The sequence below is a fragment of the Hypanus sabinus genome, chromosome 6 (genome assembly GCF_030144855.1).
Source record: "Hypanus sabinus isolate sHypSab1 chromosome 6, sHypSab1.hap1, whole genome shotgun sequence".
Taxonomy (NCBI): Eukaryota; Metazoa; Chordata; class Chondrichthyes; order Myliobatiformes; family Dasyatidae; genus Hypanus; species Hypanus sabinus.
This window is the reverse complement of record NC_082711.1, coordinates 64,208,366-64,230,718: the sequence shown is the minus strand read 5'-3', so window position 1 is coordinate 64,230,718 and position 22,353 is coordinate 64,208,366. Positions and strand designations below refer to the sequence as shown.

Here is a 22,353-nt window from a genome sequence, read left to right as displayed (position 1 = left end):
CGCTACAGCGGCCCTACGAGGGGCCGTTTACGGTGATCAGAAACAACAGGTCCACATTCGTGCTGGACATTGGGGGGAAAGAGGAGGTTTTCACAGTGGACCGACTCAAACCGGTCCATGTGGTCTTGGCGCAGCCGGTTGAGATTCAGGCACCGCGGCGCAGAGCCAGACCTCCCAAACAGAGTCCGAACCAGACTGAAGACATTGGGGGATGTATCGCTGGGTCTGGGGGAGGGGTGTTAAGTGGCGACCCACTTCCTAGCGCACTTGAACCGGCTCACAAAGTGGCGCGCATCGGCATTGAGACCGGTCCCAAAGAGGGCGCCGAGCCTGCTTCACCAGCAAGGGGAAAAGCCCACGCGCGGGATGGGACTGTGAATACGCGCCCCCTACAGCATTCCCGCTTGGGGAGGGCGGGAACAGGGAGGCTTTAAAGCAAGGCTGCGAAGTTTGAATAAACCTCTTTCACAACTGCAGCTCACCGACTACACGTCGTTATTTCAGTGCTGCGTGTAGCACACCACTACAACAGTACAGTTATGTCTCAATGTGCCTACATTAATATTTTACAAAGCCAATTATTCTGTGCATGTTGGTGTATATAGAAAATCCAATCATTACATTTATTAGGGGTTCTCAATGTGGGAAAAGAATATTAAAACAATATTTGTATCCAGAAGATACCCATTTACCATAATTTAATGTTCATTATCTCTGAAGAAGTCATTAATCAAGATCTTCAACTAACAATCTTGTCACAGGAAGCCAGCCTCTCAATATGACTGCATTCCTTTAACAAATGAAAGGTTCATAATCAGGAGACAATAATTTAACTGACATTTTGCACTGTTTACAAGCTCTGGGTGACCATTATAGCAAAGTCTCTTCTTGTAGAAGGAGGAACGTGGAGCAGCCAAACCGCACACATCAAGATTGCACGAATATCTGAGCGAAAATTTGTCTTGCATGGAAATAAAAAGTGAGCTGTTATCGATCTGCAAATTTCAAAGGCAAAGCTAAAGGACAATTTTCAACATTAGTTGCCATTTTTTTTTATCATCCACATTGTAGAACTGACCAATCTACACACCAGAGAGTACAATGAGCGGGCTTTTTTTAAAATTATGTCAACTGAGATTAAAAAATTGGCAAAGGGGTTGTGAGAATTTTCATATTTGTTAACTATTTCTCTGAGTTGTTTTTTTTCAGACTGAGAAGACAGAGGTATCAGTTTAATGGGCTATTCAAAGGCAGAGAAAGCCTTCCATACAGAAGTAATTATGCTCTAATGTCGCTGTGTGAGGCGTGAACTCATGATTTACGCCTTAGATGTGAAAGTGGCACCACAGAGCAAACAGCAAGAAATTCTAGACAATAAGATTAAAAATGATGAGTACCCTGAAGCTGCATTGAAAGAACAAGTTACATTTATGTACAAAATATTACATGGTCTTGGTCTTCCATAGGACACTGTAAGGGTAAATTTTTGAAATGCATTTACTATTATAACACAGACAAAAGCAGCAGCCATTTTCAGCCCACTAAGGTAACAAGATAAAGCACCAGTTAATCTGTTTTCTTTGATGTTTGCCTTAGCTGAATGATGTCTTACAATCTATTATGTCTCACTGTCAGGATCTCATTTTATTGTCTCATCCAATAATGCAGTCATCTCTCACTACTGGATCCAAGATGGGAGCACTGTAAATGAGTTCAAGATTATACTAATTGGTGAACAAATAGGAGTGTAATTCATGAAATGTTACAAGAGTTTTTAATTCATCCTGGAATTATATACTTTGTGGGATGGAACAAACAAGGCAAGGTAGCAGCTATACTTCATTGGGAGTTTTTTTTGGAGATTTGGTACGTCACCAAAGACTCGAGCAAATTTCAACCGATATAGCCCATGGACTCTAACTGGTTGCATCACTATCTGGTATGGAGGGGCCACTGCACAGGATCAGAAAAAGCTGCAGAAAGTTGCAGACTCCGCCAGTTCCATCATGTGTACTAGCCTCCCCAGCAGCAAGGACATCTTCAAAAGCCAATGCCTTTAAAAGGCAGCACCCATCATTAAAGACCCTCATCACCCAGGGCAAGCCCTCTTCTCATTGCTGCCATCATGGGGGAGGTACAGGAGCCTGAATGCACATATTCCAGGTTTTAGAAACAGCCTCTCCCCTTCTGCCATCAGAATTCTGAATCTATGTACACCACCTCACTATTCTTTTCTTTGCTCTCTTTTTGCACTAATTTAATTATCTACTTCTTATTGTATTTTATTGTTTTTATTATGTATTACAATGTACACAATTAGAAGATATAGGTTCTTGTCATAATATGTATAGAAAATGCATAAAAAGGGTATGATAAAGATTCACTGAGATTACACCAAGAGTGGCAGATTTCAATTTAGAGGAAGTATAAATTCTCCTGCATGTACAAATCCATACTAAACTAGAGTTGTATTTTCAGATCTTAATAGGTTTGTGTTACCCAAAGTGGAAATATTCTAATGTAAACAACTTGTCTTCTCACCTCTTTCCTTCCCAACATTCAGGAACCCAAACAATCATTCCAGCTGATGAAATGATCCACTTGCACTCTTCTGTGCTCACAATGCAGTTTCCTCTGCATTGGAGAAACCAGATGAGGGTGGTTTGCAGAGAACAGGGGTGACCTGGGCTTCTCATCGCATACCACTTCCGTTCCTCATCGCACTAGTCTTGTGCTTCATACTGTCACAACAAGGCTCAATGCAAACTTGAGGAACAACATCTTATTTTCCACCTGAGCACGTAGCAGTCTTCCAGACACAATATTGAATTGTACAGTTTCAAATAATTTGATTTCTCTGTCACTCTATCAATTATCCACCTGTGATATTAACTCAGCTTATTTTTTTAAACCCTCCACTGCCCTGAGAGTGGAGGACATACCCAGCTTTATCTGGTGGGCAGGACCTATTTCTCTGCATTTCACAGCCCCATATTCATTTGCTCCCATTTACTTATTGACCAGATAACCTTGTTTGCAGCTGGGCCACCCTAGTTCTATCCTGTCAGAGATATTCCCTTTCCCCATCTTGCCTCACAAGCCTCTTTAGTCTCTTTCTTCATTTCTGACCTAGGGTCTCTGTCCTGAAACACTGACTCTGCTTCTCTTCCTACAGGCTGACCTGTTGACCATTTCCAGCATTTTCTGTTTTTGTCTGATTCTTCCAGCATCGGTGTTTCCTATTTTCACTGATCAGGAAGGAAGACTAAGAAGAGGACTGCAACGAGTAAAAGCTGTTGAAAACTAGGGACGTGTAAAGCTCTGTGACACGAGAAGATGAAACAGGTTTAGTAAGAGAGACGGCCAGGCGCTCTGAGATCAGGGGCTGAATGTTGGCTGTCATCGTTAGCATTAAAAATTTAAATATTCCCCAAGGAGCTCATCTCCGATTCCCCCCTTTTTGGCACCACATGCTTACCTAGGCCCTGTAACCTTTTTTTATCACCTGCAGAATAAAATCTTACTTGAAGAATATTACCATTAGAGCACACGGCACAATAGATTTAAATGCTATAATAACCACGATTACAGAATGCAAAGTGAATTCAGGGAGTTGGTGCTAGTTAAAGGACAGGACCTCCAGGGTTACAATCTCAGGATTGCTACCCCCGCTACATACCAATGAGGCCAGAAATAGGAAGCTCATACAGTTTAACATGTGGCTAAGGAGAGAGACAGCATCCGATTTTTGGACCATTAGGCTCTCTTCCAGGTAAGGTGGGACCTATACAGAAGTGACAGTTTGCACTTGAAGTGTGAAGGTTTGTTAAGCCTACATATAAAGTCGCAAATCAAATAGTGAAGCATGGTGAGACTAACGTTCTGAGCTGCATATATTTCAATGCAAGGAGTATAATAGGAAAGATAGATGAGCTTAGGACATGGATCAGCATGTGGAACTATGACATTGCAGCCATTAGTGAGACTTGGTTGCAGGAGGGGCAGGGCTGGCAGTGTTCCGTTGTTTCAGGCGTGTTGAAGCAGGAGGGATTACAGGGTGAGGGGTGGCATTTCTAGTCAGGGAAGATGACATGGCAGTGCTCAGCCAGGGCAGACTGGAGAGCTCATCGATGAGGCTAATGGGTAGAAATGAAGAATAAGAAAGGTATGACCACTTTAATGTGATTATTTTATAGACCACCCAACATCTGCTGAATTTAGTTGAGCAAATTTGTAGAGAGATTGCGGACCATTCCTAGAGACATAAGGTTGTTATAGTAGGTTATTTTAACTGTCCACATATTGACTGGGACTCCCAAAAGGACTGGAAGGGAAAGAGTATGTCAAATATGTTCAGGAAAGCTTCTTTATTCAATACGTAGAAGTCCCAACTAGAGACAATGTGATACTAGATCTCCTATTAGGGAATAAGACAGGCCAGGTGACAGATTTGTGTAGGGAACCACATTGCATCTAGTGATCGTAATCCCTTTAGTTTAAAGGAAACTATGAAAAAGGATAGGTGATTGAAATTCTAAATTGGGGAAATGACAATTTTGATGTTAACAGGAAGGATCTGACAGGTATGGATTAGAATAGGTTGCTTTCTGGAAAAGATGTATTTGGTAAGTGGGAGGCCTTCAAAAGTGGAATTTTGAGACTACAGAGTTTGTGCATTCCTGCCAGAATAAAATACAATGATAACATGTTTAGGGAACCCTGGTTTTCAAGAGATATTGAGGCTCCAGTTAAGAAAAAGAAGGAGGTGCATAGCAGGTATAGGCAGGTAGGAATAAATGAGATACTTGAATGCAAGAGAACACTTCAAACGGAAATCAGGAGAGCTAACAGAAGACATGAGATCGCTCTAGCAGACAAGGTGAAGGTTAATGCAGGAATTGTAGGGGCCCTAGTAGAGATATTTAAAACATCTTTAGGCACGAGTGAAGTGCCAGAGGATTGAATGATAGCTAATGCTGTTTCCTTGTTTAAGAAAAGCTCTAAGAATAAGCTCGGAAATTATTTTCTGATGAACCTGACATCAGTAGGAGAAGATTATTGTAAGGTATTCTAAGGGATTGGATACATAAGTATTTGGAAGGACAGAGACTGATCAGGGATAGTCACCATAGCTTTGTGTATGGTAAGCCATTTCTAACCAATCTTAGAGTTTTTTGAGGAAGTTACCACAAAATTTGATGAAGGCAAGGCAGTGGAAGGTGTCTACATGGAAATTTGCAAGGTTTTTGACAAGATCCTGAATGAGAGGTGGTCAAGAAGTTTCAGTTGCTTGTTATTCAAGACGAGGTAGTGAATTGTGTTAGACATTGGCTTCACAGGAGAAGAAGAAAAGTTGTAATAGTTATTTGCCTCTCTGACTGGAGGCCTGTGACTAATGGTGTGCCACAGGGATTGGTGCTGGGTTCATCATTGTTTGTCAACTATATCAATGACCTGATGATAATGTGGTTAACTAGATCATCAGATTTGTGGATGATACCAAGACTAGGGGTGTACTGGTCAGTGAGGTTGACTATCAAAGCTTCCACTGGGATTCTTATCAGCTGGAAAAATGGGCTGAATAATGGCAGATGGAATTTAATGCAGACAAATATGAGCTGTGGGAGGACGAACCAGGATAAACTTCGTACAATGAGGGGTAGGGCACCAAGGAGTGCAGTAGAACAGAGGGATATGGGAATTCAGATCCATAATTCCTTGAAAGTGGCATCACGGATAGATAAGGTCATAAAGATAGCTTTTGGTACATTGGCCTTTATAATTCAATGTACTGAGTATAGGAATAAAAACATAAAATGCTGGCAGAACTCAGCAGGCCAGACAGCATCTATGGGAGGAGGTAGTGACGACGTTTTGGACCGAAACCCTTCATCAGAGGCAAATAACTCCTGATGAAGGGTTTCGGCCCGAAACGTCATCACTACCTCCTCCCATAGATGCTGTCTGGCCTGCTCAGTTCTACCAGTATTTTGTGTTTTTATGTATTTCCAGCATCTGCAGATTCACTCGTATTGCCTACTGAGTATAGGAGTTGGGATATTAATTGAAATTGTATAGGACATTGGTGAGGCCTAATTTGGAGTGTTTTGGTCACCTACCTACAGGAAAGATGTGTACAAGTTTGTAAAAAATGCAGAGAAAATTTACACAGATGTTGTTGGGTCTTGAGGACGTGAGTTATAGGGAAAAGCTGAAAAGGTTAGGACTTTATTCTCTAGATTGTAGAAGATTGAGGGGGATATTAGATAGAGGTATATACAATTTTGAGGTGTATAGACTGGATAAATGCAAGCAAGCTTTTTGGGTGGGACTACAACAAGAGGTCATGGGTTAAGGGTGAAAGGTGAAATACTTAAGGGGAACATAAGGGGGAATTTCTTCACTCAGTAGGTGGTGAGAGTGTGGAATGAGCTGCAGTGCAAGTGGTGAATATGGGGAGGATTTCAACATTTGAGAGAAATTTGGATAGGGACATGAATGGGAGGGGTATTGAGGTCTCTGTCTGAGTGTAGGTCAATGAGTCTAGGCAGATGAATAGTTTGGCACAGACTAGATGGGCCAAAGAGCCTGTTTTTGTGCTGTAGTATCTTATGACTCTATGATATCCATTAGTATAGCAAATATTATTTATGCCCAAAAGGATAACATTGTCTGACAGAAAAAATTAACAGAACTATCAGTTCATCCTTAATGTTTTAGTGAAAAATATGGTTAATTTTACTCACCCATCAAACAAATATCTTACTTCATAATATAACATTGAACTTATCAAAGTTTAAAACAGTCAATCTAGAAATGTTATTATCTTGGAATCTCCAAACTTAATTAAATTATAATTTATTATTAAAGTATAGTTCTGTGAGTTAACCTCATGATTATGGAGCTTTATGCATTCATAATTGTAAACGATCCTTCACAATTGGATGGGATCATCCCAAGGCTAAATAAACTAAACCTTGAAAACTCTTACTCTGTGCACTCCTTCCTACTTTTTAAAACAATTCTGATCTCTTTTCCCATTAAAGAATCACTATAAAATCCCAGAATCATTTTAACAGGGAATGAGGTTAGTCAACTCATTCTGTCTGCACGGGTCTCTACCTAAACAATTCTCTGACCCTTTCTCCATAATCCTACAGATTTTTATTTATGATACATTTTTCCATTTCCTTCTAGAAGGCCACAAAGGAGGCCTTGGCGCATTCATCTCATACTGTATGTAGAAAATACATTCCAGGTTTTTGCACCTGTAATCTCTTATCCTTGACCTTTTCATCTTGGGAAAAGTCTCTCATTACCCACTCTCACCAGAATCTCACCCACTCTCTTTATTTTATAAATAGTACTTTTATTTTAGGTTTATTTCTGCATATTATATAGAACAAACTATAATGGTTGCAGTACAAGAATATTAAGTTGCCTTTGCCTATATGTTGGTCTGGACTTTCCCCTATGGAAACTTTGGTGTTGGATATACAGTAGGTGACACATTATGAGATTGGTGGTGTGGTAGACAGTGAAGAAAGTTGTCTAAGATTACATCAAGATCAAGATCAACTGGAAAAGAAGCAAAGGAATGGCAAATAGAACTTAATTCAGGGAACTGCAAATTCATGCATTTTGGGTAGTTAAACCAGAGCAAGATTTACATTGTAAATAGAAGGGCCTTGGAGGATGTTGTAAAAAAGGTAGAAACACTAAGAGAGTGATGACACGAGTGAATCTGCAGATGCTGGAAATAAATAAAAACACAAAATGCTGGCAGAACTAAGCAGGCCAGACAGCATCTATGGGAGGTGGTAGTGACAACATTTCGGGCCGAAACCCACTGTGGGAAAAGCGGGGAGGAAGGCCTTTATCGGACAGGGAATTGAGTAGAGGAGTTGCAATGTCATGTTACACTTGTACGGGACATTGGTGAGTCTGCACCTGGAATACTGTGTTCAGTGCTGATAACCATACTATCAGAAGAATGTGATTAAGCTGGAGAAGATTCAGAAAAGATTAACAAGGTGTTGCTGGTGGTGGAGGGCTTGAATGGCTAGGCTGGGACTCTTCTTCCTAGAACAAAGGAATCTGAATGGTTTATAAAATTATGAGAGTCTTAGAAAAGTTAGATTGCCAGTCTTTTCTCCTCTAAAGTCTTAAACTAGAGGGTATAGGTTTAAGGTGAGAAGGGAAAGATTTAAAAGGACAAGCTAGTGAATAAGCTGCCAAAGGAAGTGGTAGAGGGGGGTAAAATGATAATGTTTAAAATACATTTGGATGGGCTCATGGATAGGAAATGTTCAGAGAGATATGGGTCAAATGCAGGTAGATGGGACCAGCTCAGGAAGGGATGAGTTGAGCAGATAGCATTTTGCCATATTGTGTAACTCTTTCAATCCATGTCTATGTGGTTGGAGTTAGATTTCCAGCTCTAGTCCTGCCTCACAATGGCACATTCCTGCCACACTCCAGGCACGCAATTACAGAGACTGAGAAACTGATTGAATTCCTGATCGTCAGCATCACCTCCTGCCCACCACCTCCTGCCCACCACCTTGCACAGGAAGGATGATCAGAAGCTGGGTGGTCTAGCGTCCTTGTAAAGCAGTGAGTAAACTTTATCATGCTTGAAATCGCAGTTTAATTTCCAATTTGATTAACTTCTATGGCAGATAAAGTGGATATAATCATTAACCTTGGATATATAGTTAGTAAAGCCCTTCAGATAGGTATCTGCCAGTAGATATGTTCACTTCAAGCAGAAATATTTACATCAATGAATCACAATAATTGTGATGTAGACAGCAGAACATATTTCTCATACTATCCATTTCCCAATACATAATACTCACCTGTGTAACAAGGGCTGTCTGTGACTGCTATGATCTCTTTTTGATGCATGCATGCAGCTAGCCTCATGAAACATTCATTCTGGTAGGTGTCTCCGTTAGATGCACAAACCGGGATGTAACGTTTATGGCACTGAAACATACAAAGGTTATTTACATTATATATGTGGCTCATGATACATTTCTTCTTTCAAGGTTGACCCTTGATAAAACAACACAACAATGACAATACGAGAAAATCTGCAGATGCTGGAAATTCAAGCAACACACACAAAATGCTGGTGGAAAGCAGCAGGCCAGGCAGCATCTATAGGGAGAAGTACTGTCAACGTTTTGGGCTGAGACCCTTCATCAGGACTAACGGAAAGGAGAGATAGTAAGAGATTTGAAAGTAGTACGGGGAGGGGGAAATGCAAAATGATAGGAAAGGCCTTCATCCCACCCCCTCCGGTCTTCTCCTATCATTTTGCATTTCCCCCTCTCCCTCCTACTTTCAAATCTCTTACTATCTTTCCTTTCGGTTAGTCCTGACGAAGGGTCTCGGCCTGAAACGTCGACAGTGCTTCTCTCTATAGATGCTGCCTGGCCTACTGCGTTCCACCAGCATTTTGTGTGTGTTACAACAATGATAAATTTTAAGCTGAATCAAAAACAGCTAGGATAAAAAAAGGTCAGTGTACGTCAGTCAACGGCATTTATTAAATGGCACAAAACGTAGGACAGTAGTGGTGGAACAGGTTTTATGGCCCGCCATTTTTTGACGGCCATGATATGAACTTAAGCTTTTCCCATCTGCCTGCACAATTTCCATATCCTACTTTTCCTTGGCTGATCATGTGCCTGTCAAACTTTTTAAAAGTCACTATTATGTCTGCATCAAGTGCTTCACCTGGCACCTACTACTCTCTGTACAAAAAAACTTCCATTGCACATCCTCTGAATACTTTATCCTTCACACCTTATACCCATGTCCTCTGGTATTTGACATTTCAACTTTGGTAAAAAGACTCTTGCTATCTACTAGTATTAAGTCTACCCTTAGCCTCTGATGCTCCAGTGAAATGTTTATCCATTTCCTCCTTACATTTAACAGCCTCTAATCCAGCCAGCAGCCTGACAAACCTCTTCTGCACCTTCTCAAAATCTACCACATCTTTCATATAATGTGTAACCAAAACAGCACACAATATTCCAAATATGACCAAGGTTCATTTTTACACAGCTGCAATATGACTTTCCAACTTTTGTCCGTAGTGCTCCGATTGTCGAAGGCAAGCGCATTGTGGGTCTTGTTTCCTATCGGATCCATTTGTGCTGCTACTTTTGGGGGACTATAGGCTTGCAACCCAAATTCATCTGTACATCAATTTTCTAATGGTCCTGCCATTTAGTGTATATTTTTCTCTTGTGTTTGACCTCCCAAATTACAACACCTCACACTTCTCCACAAAAAGTTCCACCTGCAATTTCTCTGCCCAAATTTCCACCTTCTATATCCTTTGATAACCTTTCTCACTACCCATAACTCTGCCCACATACGTCATCTGTAAAGTTAGCATTCAAATCACCGACATTTTAATCCAGATCATTTATATATAATCACAGTACTGATTGGCGTTGAGCACCTATGTTGGTACATGGAGCTTAGAAAAATAGAGGGTAATGCGCTAGGAAAATTCTAGGCAGTTTCTAGAGTAGCTTACATGGTCGGCACAATATTGTGGGCCGAAGGGCCTGTAATGTGCTGTAGATTTCTATGTTCTATGTTCTATGAGCATCACTGATCACAATCCTTTAGTCAGATGAACACCTCTCTACCATTACCCTCTGCCTTCCATGTCTAAACCAATTTTGTATCCAATTAACCAACCCGCTGTGAATCCCATATGACTTAATCTTCAGTTCCAGCCTAAAATGAGGGACCTTGTCAAATGCTTTAGAGAAGTCCATGGAGAACATCCACTGCCCTACCTTCAGCAGTCATCTTTGTCACTTTCTCCAACAAGTCAGGACCTACCCAGCACTTTACCACACAGACTACCCTAATTAAGTCCATACTTTGAAATGCAAATATCTTCTTGGCCATAAGAATCTTTTCCAATAACTTCCTTTTCACTGGTTTAAGAGTCATCAGTCTATAAGCTCCTGATCTTCTTAAAGAAAGGAGTAAAATTGGCTATTCAAAGTCAATTTAACTTTTCACACATTTCTTTGCATTATATTCTTTTCATCATCTTCTCAGAGAGGGCATTTCATGCGTTCACTGTGCAAATGCGCAATCCCAAAATTGTTTGAATCCCAGCCTCAATGTGCTCAATGGTGCCCTTTAAAGCTTAACACTGCTGGAATATGGGGAGATGGTTGCAAGATAAGTTATTGGCCTCACACAAGTGGCACAACTGTTGCCTGCCAGACACTGTGACCTTGCTTTACCTGTGAAGGATGTTGGGTGGGAGTAATGATGAAATGTGCTGAGTTAACTATCACTCTTATGTTTGGTTCTGGCATCGGTATAATTGGCTCACTGAGCAATAGTAGATCAAGCTACATGCCAATAGACAATAGACAATAGGTGCAGAAGTAGACCATTCGGCCCCTCGAGTCTGCACCGCCATTCTGAGATCATGGCTGATCATTCACTATCAATACCCAGTCCCTGCCTTGTCCCCATATCCCTTGATTCCCCTATCCATCAGATATCTATCCAGCTCCTTCTTGAAAGCATCCAGAGAATTGGCCTCCACCGTCTTCCAAGGCAGTGCATTCCACACCTCCACAACTCTCTGGGAGAAGAAGTTCTTCCTCAACTCTGTTTTAAATAACTGACCTCTTATTCTCAATCCATGCCCTCTGGTACTGGACTCTCCCAACATCTGGAACATATTTCCTTCCTCAATCCTATCAAATCCTTTAATTATCTTAAACGTTTCAATCAGATCCCCTCTCAATCTCCTCAATTCCAGTGTGTACAAGCCCAATCTCTCCAATCTCTCTGCGTAAGACAGCCCTGCCATCCCGGGAATCAACCTAGTGAATCTACGCTGCACTTCCTCAATTGCCAGAATGTCCTTCCTTAAACCTGGAGACCAAAACTGTACACAATATTCCAGGTGTGGTCTCACCAGGGCCCTGTACAAATGCAAAAGGTCATCCTTGCTCTTGTACTCAATTCCCCTTGTAACAAAGGCCAACATTCCATTTGCCCTCTTCACTGCCTGTTGTTCTTGCTCATTCACCTTCATTGACTGGTGAACTAGGACTCCTAGGTCTCTTTGCATTTCTCCCTTACCTAACTCTACACCGTTCAGACAATACTCTGCCCTCTTGTTCCAGCTTCCAAAGTGGATAACTTCACATTTATTCACATTGAATGACATCTGCCACTCACCCAGCCTATCCAAGTCTCCCTGTATTCTTCTAACGTCCTCTTCGCATGTCACACTGCCACCCAGTTTAGTATCATCAGCAAACTTGCTGATATAGTTTTCAATGCCCTCATCTAAATCGTTGACATAAATTGTAAAGAGCTGTGGTCCCAATACAGAGCCCTGTGGTACCCCACTAGTCACCTCCAGCCAGTCCGAGAAACACCCATTCACTGCTACCCTTTGCTTTCTATCTGCCAACCAGTTTTCTATCCATGTTGAAACCCTGCCCCCAATGCCATAAGCTCTGATTTTATTCACCAATCTCCTATGTGCCTTCTGAAAATCTAGGTACACAACATCCACTGGCTTACCCTCGTCTGACATCCTTGTTACACCCTCAAAAAACTCCAACAGATTAGTCAAGCATGATTTGCCCTTGGTAAATCCATGCTGGCTCGGCCTAATCCTATTACTGACATCAAGATGTGCCACTATTTCGTCCTTAATAATGGACTCAAGCATCTTCCCCACGACTGATGTTAGGCTAACAGGGCGATAGTTCTCCATTTTCTCCTTCCCTCCCTTCTTGAAAAGTGGGATAACATTAGCCACTCTCCAACCTTCAGGAACTGATCCTGAATCTAAGGAACATTGGAAAATGATTACCAATGCATCCGCAATTTCCTGATGTCAAAAGAAAGATCAGCTTATCTAATATCTTTGCCTGGTTTTTGCATAAAGGAACAACTGTAATTTGATTTCTGATTTTGAAATTGATGGAAATGCAGTAATGATTTCTCAATAAGCTCAACTAGTGAAGAAGGAATATATAATGATACAAATTCAGCTCCTCTATGTAAATACCGCATTCTGTACAGTTTCACTGTTCTGCAGCTGAGTTCAAGAAGTACGCATTCCAAACGTCAATGGAGAAACAGTATGGAACGGGAGTTGTTATCTTTTGTTGTCATACCTACCAAGATACAGTGAAAAGCTTGTCTTGCATACTGTTCACACAGATCACATCATTACACAGTGCGTTGAGTCAAGGCAAAACAATACCAGAATGCAGAATGAAATGTAACAGCTATGAGAAAGTGTAATTCAGGTAGACAGTGAGGTGCAAGATCATAATGGAGCAGGTGAATGCAAGAGGATATTCAATCCTGTTTTCAATTCCACTAAAAATAGGTGTCACCATACCTTCTGATTTTTGAGTCATTGAGGCTTAGAGTACTACAGCACAGAAACAGGACAGGGCTTTCAGTTCATCCAGACCATGCCAAACTACTCCCATCAACCTGCACCTGGCCTATAGCCTCCATACCCCTCCCTTCCACGTACCTATCCAAACTTCTGTTAAATGCTGAAATTGAACCCACATCCACAACTTCTGCAGGCAGCTCATTCCGCACTCTCACCACCCTCTAAGTGAAGAAATTTTGCTTCATGTTTCCCTTAAACATTTCACCTTTCATCCTCAACTCTGGTACTAATTTCACCAAACCTCAGTGGAAAAAACTGGCTTGCATTTACCCTACCTATAACCCGAATAATTTTGTCCCCATGTATCAAATCCCCTCTGATTCCCCTAAGCCCCTGTGAATAATATCCTAACCTATAAAGCCTTTCCCTGTAACTCAAGTTTTCAAGTCCTAGCAACATCCTTATGAATTTTCTCTGCACTCTTTCTATCTTATTGATATCTTTTCTGTAGGTAGGTGACCAGAAATGCACACAATACTCTAAATTGTGCCTCACCAATATCTTATACAACTTCTACATTATATCCCAGCTGCTGTATTCAATCACAAACAAGAGAAAATCTGCAGATGCTGGAAATCCAAGCAACTGACAAAATGCTGGAGGAACTCAGCAGGCCAGGCAGCCAGGTAGGCCAGGCAGCTGAAAAAAAAGAGTACAGTTAACGTTTCCGGATGAGACCCTTCAGCAGGAGTGGAGAAATAAAGATGAGGAGTAGAGTTTAAAGTCGTAGGAGAGGAGGGAGCCATGCCTGCCCATCACCTCTCTCTGGTGCTCCTCCCCCATCTTCTTTCTTCCATGGCCTTCTGTCCTCTACTATTAGATTCCCCCTTCTCCAGCCCTAGATCTCATTCACCAATCAACTTCCCAGCTCTTTACTTCACCCCTCTCCCTCCCGGTTTCAACTATCACCTTGTATTTCTCCCTCCCCTCCCCCACCTTTTAACTCTGACTCCTCAGCTTTTTCCTTCCAGTCCTGCTGAAAGGCCTCGGCCCGATACGTTGTCTGTACTTTTTTTCCCATAGATGCTGCCTGGCCCACCAAATGCCTCCAGCATTTTGTGTGTGTTTCCTGTATTCAGTACTTTGATTTATGAAGTGCCACAAGCTCTCTTTATGACCCTATTTACCTGTGATGCCACTTTCAATGAATTATGGACCTGTATTTCCAGATCCCTCTGTTTTACCGCACACCTTGGTGCCCCACCATTCACTGTGTAAGTCCGACCCTGGTTTGTTTTCCCAAAACGCCACACCTCACATTTGTCTGCATTAAGATCCATCAGCCATTTGTCAGCAGGTTTAGATCCCACTACAAGCTTTGATACCCTTCCTCGCTGATCACTTCACACTTTGTTTTAGTGTCACCTACAAATTTGCTGATCTAGTTTATCACACTGTCATCCTGATCGTTGATATAGGTAACAAACACCAATGATCCCTGTGATAAGCCACCAGTCAGAGGGCAAATAATCTACTACCTGTCATGGTCCCGAATGGCAATTCCCCATCTTGCCATTATCTCATTGATTGTGCCTGAATTCCTGTTGGCTGATTCACTATGATTGCTGGTCCCATTAATTACCACACACCTGGTTCCCATTAGCGTGTATAGGATAAAACCCGGGCATCACAGCCATGCTTTGCCAATTCGTTGGTTGACTCTAGTGTGAGTAAACCTCGTTTCCTAATTCCTTGGGACTGTCAGTTCTAAGCTCAGCATCATGTCCTGGATACTCTACATAAACTTTGTCTCTGTGTAAAGACTCTCCTGGATACCGGTTCCCCGTTTGCAACGGTGCTAACGCCTCACAACTCTGACTCTGCGCCTGTGTCCTGCACTTGGGTTTGCCCTCAGTCTTGTCCTCACAACAGAATGAACTGGCCAAGAATTAACCCATGCAACATGGACCCCGTGCAACGGGCCCTTGTCAGCGAGGGCTCCCTACAGGGTGTACAAGATCAACAGCTCGGAGAAGTCACGAGAGATCTTCGTGCCCTGTCCGAGGAAGTAAAGGAGGTCAGTGAACAGGTTGACTAGGCAGTCGCTCCCTTGACTCCGTGTCTTCCAAGAACCCAGTCTGACCAAGCCGCACAGCCTGGGGTGGCTATGCCCCTTGGGTCAGCAATACCATCACCTCGAGAGCCGTACGTACCCAAACCAGCACCCTAGACTAGGGACCTAGGGAAATGCTGAGCCTTCCTGCTACAATGGTCCTTAGTTTTTGAGCAACAGCCACATATGTACACCTCGGACTGATCAAAAATTGTGTACATCATTGGGCTGTTACAAGGGATGCCTTGGCATAGGCCACTGTGATCTGGGACAACTGACCAGAGGTCTGTTCCTCCTTTGTCTCTGAAATGAGGAAGGTCTTTGAACAGCCCATTTATGGTAAGGATGCCGCTAAGCGCTTGCTAACTCTGTCAGGGTTCGCGAAGCGTAGCAAAATATTCCATCGAGTTCCGAACATTAGCGGCCGACTCTGGGTGGAAGGACGAGGCACTACGGGAAGTGTTTTGACAGGACCTCAGATAAGATAAAAGATAAATTGTCAGCGAGGGATGATGAGAACAGCCTGGACTCTCTGATCTCTCCAACCACCAGGCTAGATAATCGACTTCAAGAGCATCTGAGAGAAATGACCATTCGCCCCGCTCCTCGAGTGACCCCACAGTTTTACCACCTTCAACCAGCCCTAACCTCTCTCTCCCTTCCGCTCTTAGCATAGCTCCCACTCTGGTGAGTCAGAGGACACTCCCTTCAGCCGCCCAAACCTGGATTAAGATCCAGGCTACTGTGAACTACCACCAATAGTCCCTGCCTCTCTCCGCCTTGGTGGACTCCAGTGCTGAGGGAAGTCTGCTGGACGTAGACGTAGCCTCTCAGGCCAGAATACCTCGGGAACCATTAAGTACCCCTTTGGAGGGCCGGGTATTGGACAGAAAATGTCTTGCTCGGGTCACCTACTGTACTTGACCTTGATTTTCTCCAGAAATCATTGAGAGAAGGTATGATTTAATCTCATCCATTCACCTCAAGCCCCTATAGTTCTAGGATACCCCTGGTTGAACCACCATAATCCCCACATCGACTGGTCTACTGGGAGGATAGCCACCTGGAGCTTGTTTTGCCATGCCACCTGTCTGCGGTCAGCTCCATCCCCTAGGGAGGCTACGATGACCTCACCCATCTTGGAACCCCTCGACCTGTCCAGAGTTCCCACAGAATACCATGACCTGGGACTGGTATTCAGCAAACAACGGGCTCTTTCCCTGCCTCCGCACCACCCGCATGATTGCATTATCGACCTTCTCCCTGGGGCCTTGTTACCTACCAGTTGCCTGTATACCTTGTCCCGACCTGAGAGAGAGGTCATGGAGAAATACATTAGTGAGTCTCTCACAGTGGACATTATTCGACCCTCCACTTCCCCAGTGGGCGCCAGTATCTTTGTAGAGAAAAAGGATGGGTCGCTTTATCCTTGTATCAATTACTGAGGCCTAAGCAACATAACTGTCAAAAACAAGTACCCCCTGCCCCTCATTAACTCGGCATTTGAACCACTTCACGGAGCTGCCATCTTCTCAAAGTTGGATTTTCGTAGTGCCTACCATCTAGTCAGGATAAGAGAGGGAGACGAGTGGAATATGGCATTTAATACACCATTAGGCCACTTCAAATACTTGGTCATGCCATTTGGCCTCACCAATGCCCCTGCCGTTTTTTGAACTCTAATCAATGATGTGCTGAGGGACTTTATTAACCACTTTGTGTTCATCTACTTAGATGACATCTTGATATTCTACACCAGCCTCCAGAAACACATTCAGCATGTCCGTCAAGTCCTGCAGAGACTGTGGGAGAACACGTTATTTGTGAAGGTGGAGAAATGTGAATTCCATGTCCTTTCGGTCAGCTTCCTGGGCTACATTATCGAGAGCGGGCAACTGAGAGCAGACCCCGAGAAGATCCAGGCAGTGGAAGAATGGCCTAGGCCCAAGACCCGCAAGCAACTTCATCAGTTCCTGGGGTTTGCTAACTTCTATCACCGATTTGTCAGGGACTACGGTCGGGAGGCAGCACCCCTTACCCGACTTACCTCGCCTACAACAACTTTTTGTTGGGCTCCGAGGCCGATTCAGCATTCACTGACCTGAAGAGGTGTTTCACAATCACTCCCATCCTGGTCCAACCAGACCCCTCCCGCCAATTCATTGTAGAGGTTGATGCCTCCAACTCTGGGGTGGGAGCAGTTCTGTCCCAACGATCAAGTCCAGAACAGAAGCTTCATCCCTGTGCCTTATTTTCTCGCTGGCTATCCTCCGCTAAACGAAGTTACGATGTGGGGAAGCGGGAGCTACTGGCAATCAAGCTGCTGTTGGAAGAATGGAGGCACTGGCTGGAGGGAGCGGAACACTCGTTTATCATTTGGACTGATCATAAGAACCTTGGATATATCCACCGCCAAACGATTGAATTCCTGCCAAGCCCATTGAGGATTCTTTTTTGGACAATCCAAGTTCACCCTCGCCTACAGTCCGGGGTCCAAGAATGCGAAACCTGACACAATCTCCCGCCAGTACAATTCCAGCCCGGAGACTTGGGAAATAGAGTCTATTGTAAATGAGGCCCAATGGGATGACCCTGACCCCGGTACGGACCTGTCAATTGCCAACTTGTGCCCAATTCCATCAGGTCTCAGGTTCTCCAATGGGGACACACCTCGGTTCGCCTGCCACCCCGGGAGAGATTGGACACTGTTTCTCCTGAAGACACTTCTAGTGGCCTTCCATGGATGTGAGTAACCGCTCCTGTGTCTCAGCATGTTCCGTCTGTGCCCGCGGAAGAGCCTCCCACCGGCCACCTGCCAAATTAGTTCATCTCCTACCTGTCCCAGGTCATCTTTGGTCGCACATCGTCCTATATTTCATCACTGGTCTGCCCCCTTCACGCAAAAACACCGCCGTACTCACCATGGTAGACCGCTTCTCCAAGATGGTACATTTTGTAGCCTTTCCTAAACTCCCTTCGCCACGAGAGACCGCAGACCTTCTTGTCCGCCTCCACGGAATTCCTGCGGGTATCGTCTCTGATCAGGGTCCCCAATTCGTCCCGCAGGTATGGAAGTCTGTCTGCCAAGCCCTGGGTGCCTCCATTAGCCTGTCATCCCACTTCCATCCTCGAACAAACGGAATGGGTCAACCAGGATTTGGAGGTTTACCTCGAGTGACCACCTCGTGTGGGTAGAACACGCCCACAACTCTCCGGTTAGTACTGCCACTGGAAGATCTCCTTTTAATGCTCCCTTGAGTACCAACCCACACTGTTTCCCATTCAAGAAGAGGAGATTGCCGTGCCGTCGGTTCAGGCCCATATCGATTGGTGCTGCAAAGTTTGGGAGGACACACGTACAGCCCTGCTCCGATCAGCTGATCACAACCGGAGGACTGCTGTGGTGAACTATGTGCCTGTCGGGACACGCCCCTGCTGACTGCTCCTGTGGCTCCTCCCACAGGCCCCTGTATAAAGGAGACCTGCGGCCTGAAGCTCGGCCTCAGTCTCCAGGACCTTGTATGATAGACACTCACTCCTGGTTCCTTCTTCCAGTCAATAAAAGCCGATATCTCGCCTACGTCTCAGTGTGAGTTATTGATAGTGCATCAACTGCCGATCGCCATCAGACTCCGGCACCTGAGTATCGACCTGGGCAGAAGGTGTGGCTTTCATCCAAAGACATCCCTCTCAAAAACGAGCCTAAGAAACTTGCCCCTAGCTTCCTGAGACCTTTCGAGGTTGAAAGTATCATCAGCCTGACAGGAGTCCGACGGAAGCTACCCAAGTCTATGCACGTCCACCCTACATTTCACATTTCCCAAATAAAACCTGTTTCCATCAGCCCCTTGTGTCCGCCAACCAAAACCCCTCCACTCACCCAAATCATTGACGACCATCCAGCATACACCGTCCAGTAGCTACTGGATGTGCGCTGTTGGGGCAGGGGTCTCCAATACTTGGTCGACTGGGAAGGGTACAGCCCAGAGGAGTGTTCCTGAGTTCCCCACTCCTTCATCATGGCCCCTTCCCTCATCCAGGACTTCCATCGGGACCCTCCAAATAAGCCTGGAGGATCGCCTGGCGGCTCCCATTGAAGGGAGGGTACTATCACGGTCCCAACTGGCAATTCCCCATCTTGCCATTATCTCATTGGTTGTGCCTTAATTCCTGTTGGCTGATTCACTATGATTGCTCGTCCCATTAATTTTTTTTCTCTCCAAAAATACTTTATTCAGAAATATTATGAAATAAAGTTATTTACAATAAGTTATGCATTGACTCTCTGTTCCTATTCAAATTAAAAATGTTTACAATAAAACATTCATTGACTCTCAAACTTTAGTCAAGGACTAAAGGCTTATTTACAATAAAATAAAATTATTAACGATAAACATCCAGACGTTGACTCTCATTCTTTTACCAAAGTTCCTTTACAATCTATACATTTCCAGCCACTCCTGGGGCACCATGTTGACTCATCTATCCACACCACTGATGAGGGGTATTCTCCTCCCCACATGACCCCTCCCACTCCTGTGGGTGATGAACCTTAAACTCCGCTCCATTACTGCACACTTGGTTTCCATTAGCGCATATAGGATAAAACTCGGGTGTCACACCTCGTTGGTCATTGTGCCAGTTTGTTGGTCGACTCTACTGTGAGTAAACCTCATTTCCTGATTCCTTAGGACTGTCAGTTCTAAGCTCTGCATTGTTTCCTGTATACTCTACGTAAACCTTGTCTCTGTGCAAAGACTTTCCTGGATACCGGTTCCCCGTTGGCGATGGTGCTAACGCCTCATGACTCTACTTACGCACCGGCGTCCTGCACCTGGGTTCATCCTCAGCTTCATCCTTGCAACACTACCATTTCTTAACCAAGTTTGCTGCACCTGAGTGCTGCCTTTCAGTGATCTATGTACAAGGCTACCCCAATCCCTTGGAGCATCAGCATTGCCTATTTTCTCACCATTTAAAAATCTGTACTGCTTTTGAACTTTGTGCAGTGAGTTGGCTAATCTCCTCATGTTGTTAATATCCCCTAATTGTGTATTATGTGGAAACTTATAATGACTTGCTGTTCTAATATCTTTATTATCATCTCCTCCAACTTAACTTGCTACTCACTTAAATATACTTCATTTTCTGAAACATAATTTTCCAATCCCATAAGATAAACAGCACATTACAGAAACACAAAAGACATGCAATTCAACCGCAACTTTTAACTTAATATCTTTACGGAAAATTAAACCCCAATGGATAATCACTATGACAAAATTCAAAAATGACTAGATCACATTCATGGATGAATAGCATTCCTTCTAATGTTTTTGGTTTATTGCCCAACACCTTACGTAAAGTGATAGCCACTAAATACATAGAAGTCATTTACATTTTAATTAAATGTTTTAATATGCTAGAATATTATTGATTTTTATCACCTTGTCAATACCTTATTTTGTAATGAATAATTTGGAAATCATACTTTGGTTGCTGTTAATTAGTACACTTTGTTAGCATTTATAAGTTGTCATTTTTAGAATCTTTTCCTTAATGTAAAAACCTGGGGTAAAACACGTTTTATTACTTGTTGCTATATCAATGAGGAAGGATTTTCTGTGCTCTAGGACATTTCTGTAGCGTACGTAGATATACACGAGAACCCAAATGCTTTTGGAAGGAACAATGAAAAAACCTGTGCAAACATTTAATAATATACATCTCACTCAATAATACCTTTGCAGGTAAATAGACAACATTCTGTATACAAATAAATGTCACTAGATTAAAACAGCAAGCTGCATATAATATAGTCAGTGGCCACTTTATTAGTTACACCCATGCACCTGCAGAAAACTAACCAGCCAATCATGTGGCAGAAACTTAATGCATAAAATCATGCAGACGCGGTCAAATGGTTCAGCTGATGTTCAGACTAGACATCAGAATGTGGAAGAAATGTGATCTATGTCAGTTGGATTGTGGAATGGTTTTAGTGCCAGATGGGGTGGATTGAGTATCTCAGAAACTGCTGATCTCCTGGGATTTTCATGCACAAGTCTCTAAAATTTACAGAGAATGGTGCGATAAACAAAAGCATCCAGTGAGTGGCAGTTCTGTGGGAGAAGCCGCCTTTTAATGAGAGAGGTAGGAGGAGAATGGCCAGATTAGTTCAAGCTAACAGAAGCACAGCAGTAACCATGTGTTACAACTGTGATGTGCAGAAGAGCATCTCTGAATCCAAAAATATGTTGAAGCTTGAAGTGGATTAGCTACATCCGGTTCCACTCCTGTATGTACTCAAGTGTTAAGCACCAAGGTTATTGCAATTGCTTATGTTGACGATTTCTGTTAAGTTACAATTTTTTCAAGGCACTGAGCTGCATGAAAAATATGAAAAATCTTCATTCAGAACCTGGGAAGCATATGCCAGTCAATTACCAGCACTGTTCTTGCATTGTTCAGAGTCACTCTTCCTTGGGGCACATGAAATGTTTCCATTTTACCCTCCTCTGGTTCAGTATAATTACTTGTACTTTTATTTTTATTTATTTCATTTAGAGATGCATCTCATTAAGCCATGCCTCCCCAGCAACCACCGACAGCCTTGACTTAACCCTAACCTAATCATGGGACAATTGAGAATGACCTACATGGTACATCTTTGGACTGTGGGGAAAAGATCAGAGGACCCAGGGAAAACAGGGAAAACACACAGAGACTCCTTGTGGAGAATACCGGGATTAGTTCAAGCTCTATTGTGGAGCTCAAGAAATAATTTAGGCTGACACATCACTGCAAT

General features: G+C 43.3%; 1 protein-coding gene across 1 annotated transcript in view; it reads right to left on the bottom strand.

The window, feature by feature from the left end:
- The window catches only part of LOC132395539 (tomoregulin-1-like), a 254,239-nt gene that overhangs the window by 84,236 nt on the left and 147,650 nt on the right, over positions 1 to 22,353 (bottom strand). Inside the window, exon 3 of the mRNA XM_059972305.1 lies at positions 8,862 to 8,991. Within this exon, the coding sequence (XP_059828288.1) occupies positions 8,862 to 8,991 (130 nt within the window). The remainder of the gene's footprint in view (positions 1 to 8,861; positions 8,992 to 22,353) is intronic.